General features: G+C 41.5%; 1 protein-coding gene across 1 annotated transcript; it reads right to left on the bottom strand.

The window, feature by feature from the left end:
* Positions 1–366: 366 nt before the first annotated feature.
* Positions 367–1941, bottom strand: LOC104942805 (ninein-like protein). Its single transcript, XM_010768105.1, has 3 exons — positions 1854–1941; positions 1530–1643; positions 367–890 (listed from the first exon to the last, which is right to left on the bottom strand). Exons 1-3 carry the CDS (start codon positions 1860–1862, stop codon positions 699–701), a joined length of 315 nt encoding a protein of 104 aa, XP_010766407.1. The 5' UTR covers positions 1863–1941; the 3' UTR covers positions 367–698.
* Positions 1942–1947: the final 6 nt, after the last annotated feature.

Below are 1947 nucleotides of genomic sequence, written 5' to 3'. Positions count from 1 at the left end.
CTTCTCTCTCTCTTTAACACACACTTCAGACTCTTCTCTCTCTCTCTTTAACACACACTTCAGACTCTTCTCTCTCTCTCTCTTTAACACACACTTCAGACTCTTCTCTCTCTCTCTTTAACACACACTTCAGACTCTTCTCTCTCTCTCTTTAACACACACTTCAGACTCTTCTCTCTCTCTCTTTAACACACACTTCAGACTCTTCTCTCTCTCTCTTTAACACACACTTCAGACTCTTCTCTCTCTCTCTTTAACACACACTTCAGACTCTTCTCTCTCTCTCTTTAACACACACTTCAGACTCTTCTCTCTCTCTCTTTAACACACACTTCAGACTCTTCTCTCTCTCTCTCTAACACACACTTCAGACTCTTCTCTCTCTCTCTTTAACACACACTTCAGACTCTTCTCTCTCTCTCTTTAACACACACTTCAGACGTGGCCGAACACAGACGTCTCACCTGAAGGAGAAACGTCACTAAAGTCAAATTCAGACCAAAAAGTGAAATTATGAGGAAGAAGTTGAATTCGGAGAAAGAAGTGAAATTCCCTCAGAGTTAGATTAGTGATTATTACACACTTCAGGACGGGGGCTGACTCTTCAGACTCTTCTCTCTCTCTCTCTCAGACGTGACCGATCACACCTGAAGACTTCGTGACTCATATTTTCTGAAGTAAGCGTTTCCGTGCGATGGTCACGTGGCGAGCGCGGCCGGCACGATGTCTCGCAGCAGTTTGGTGAGCGCGCTCACTTTGTCCTCCAGCTGGAAGTTCTTCTTCTCTGCGTGTTTCTGCCGCTGCTCGGTGACCTGCAGCGCCTTCATGAGCTGAGCGTTCTCCACGTACAGGTCCTGCAGCACGGCGCTCAGCTGGGAGCTCTTCGACAGCTGCGGAGCACAAACACCGAGTTACTTCCTGGGGGAGGGATCTTAATACCAACAGCTTTCATTTCATTGGTCTATGGCTCCACAGTGGTTTTTACCTTGTTTTAAATTCTACTTTCATTTTTTTATATTTACATTTTTTGTTTAAATTCATTATTCAGGTTGAATACAGAATTCAACAATTTACCCAAAATTTCAATTGATTATTTTTAAAAAACATTAAGAAAAAAATCAAAGTTTGAGGAAAAAGTCAAATTTTCAGAATCAAATATTTTTAATACCAACTTTCACTGAATACGTTTTGTTTGTATTAAACATTTACATTTTAATAGCAAGTTGTATTGTAGGTACAAAATGTTATTCCTTTTTTCAGATTAATTACAGAATTCAAATTTTTGACTTTTTGAGAAGGAAATCCAAATATTGGGAAAACGTCAAATTTGGTGAAAAATCAAAATCAGTGGAAAAAGTCAATGATTTAAAAAAAAGTCCAATTTTGAGGAAAAGTTTTTTTTTTGACAAAGTCCAAATCTGGGGGAAAAGTTAAATTTGTGAAAAATGTCAAAATCTGAAAAATGTGTAAAAGTCTGACAAAGTGAACTTCTGAAATACAGTCTGAATCTGGACGGTGTTGGGACCGACCTGTTCTCTGAGCTCGCTGACTTTCTCCTGAAGAACCAGCCGGACGGCCTTCAGCTTCGTCTCCAGCTGATCTGTCCTCTGCTGCAGAGACAACACCGCCTTCTCGTACTGATCCTACACACACACACACACACACACACACACACACACACACACACACACACACACACACACACACACACACACACACACACACACACACACACACACACACACCTCAAAAGCATTGATACATGTTTTCTTTTGTGTGCAAAAATCTTAATCTGCAAACTGAAAATGTGTCGGGTAAATGTAAAGTATGCAGTTCAGTAAATGTGTGTGTACCTGCTTCATGCTGATCTGGGAGCTGCTCTGCTGGCTGTGCAGCCTCAGAGCCTCCCGCACCGCCTGCACACACACTCTCTCTCTCTCACAAACA

This window comes from Notothenia coriiceps, unplaced genomic scaffold (genome assembly GCF_000735185.1).
Source record: "Notothenia coriiceps isolate Sejong01 unplaced genomic scaffold, NC01 NC01_scaffold00005118, whole genome shotgun sequence".
Lineage (NCBI taxonomy): Eukaryota > Metazoa > Chordata > Actinopteri > Perciformes > Nototheniidae > Notothenia > Notothenia coriiceps.
Note: the sequence above shows the minus strand (reverse complement) of the source record. Positions and strands in the feature narration are given on the sequence as shown.

Bases quoted from the DNA above. Each gene is read 5' to 3' on its own strand.
- LOC104942805 (XM_010768105.1), bottom strand. The intron at 891-1,529 runs GTCGGTCCCAAC...TGTGCTCCGCAG, and splicing joins TCAGCGAGCTCAGAGAACAG to CTGTCGAAGAGCTCCCAGCT.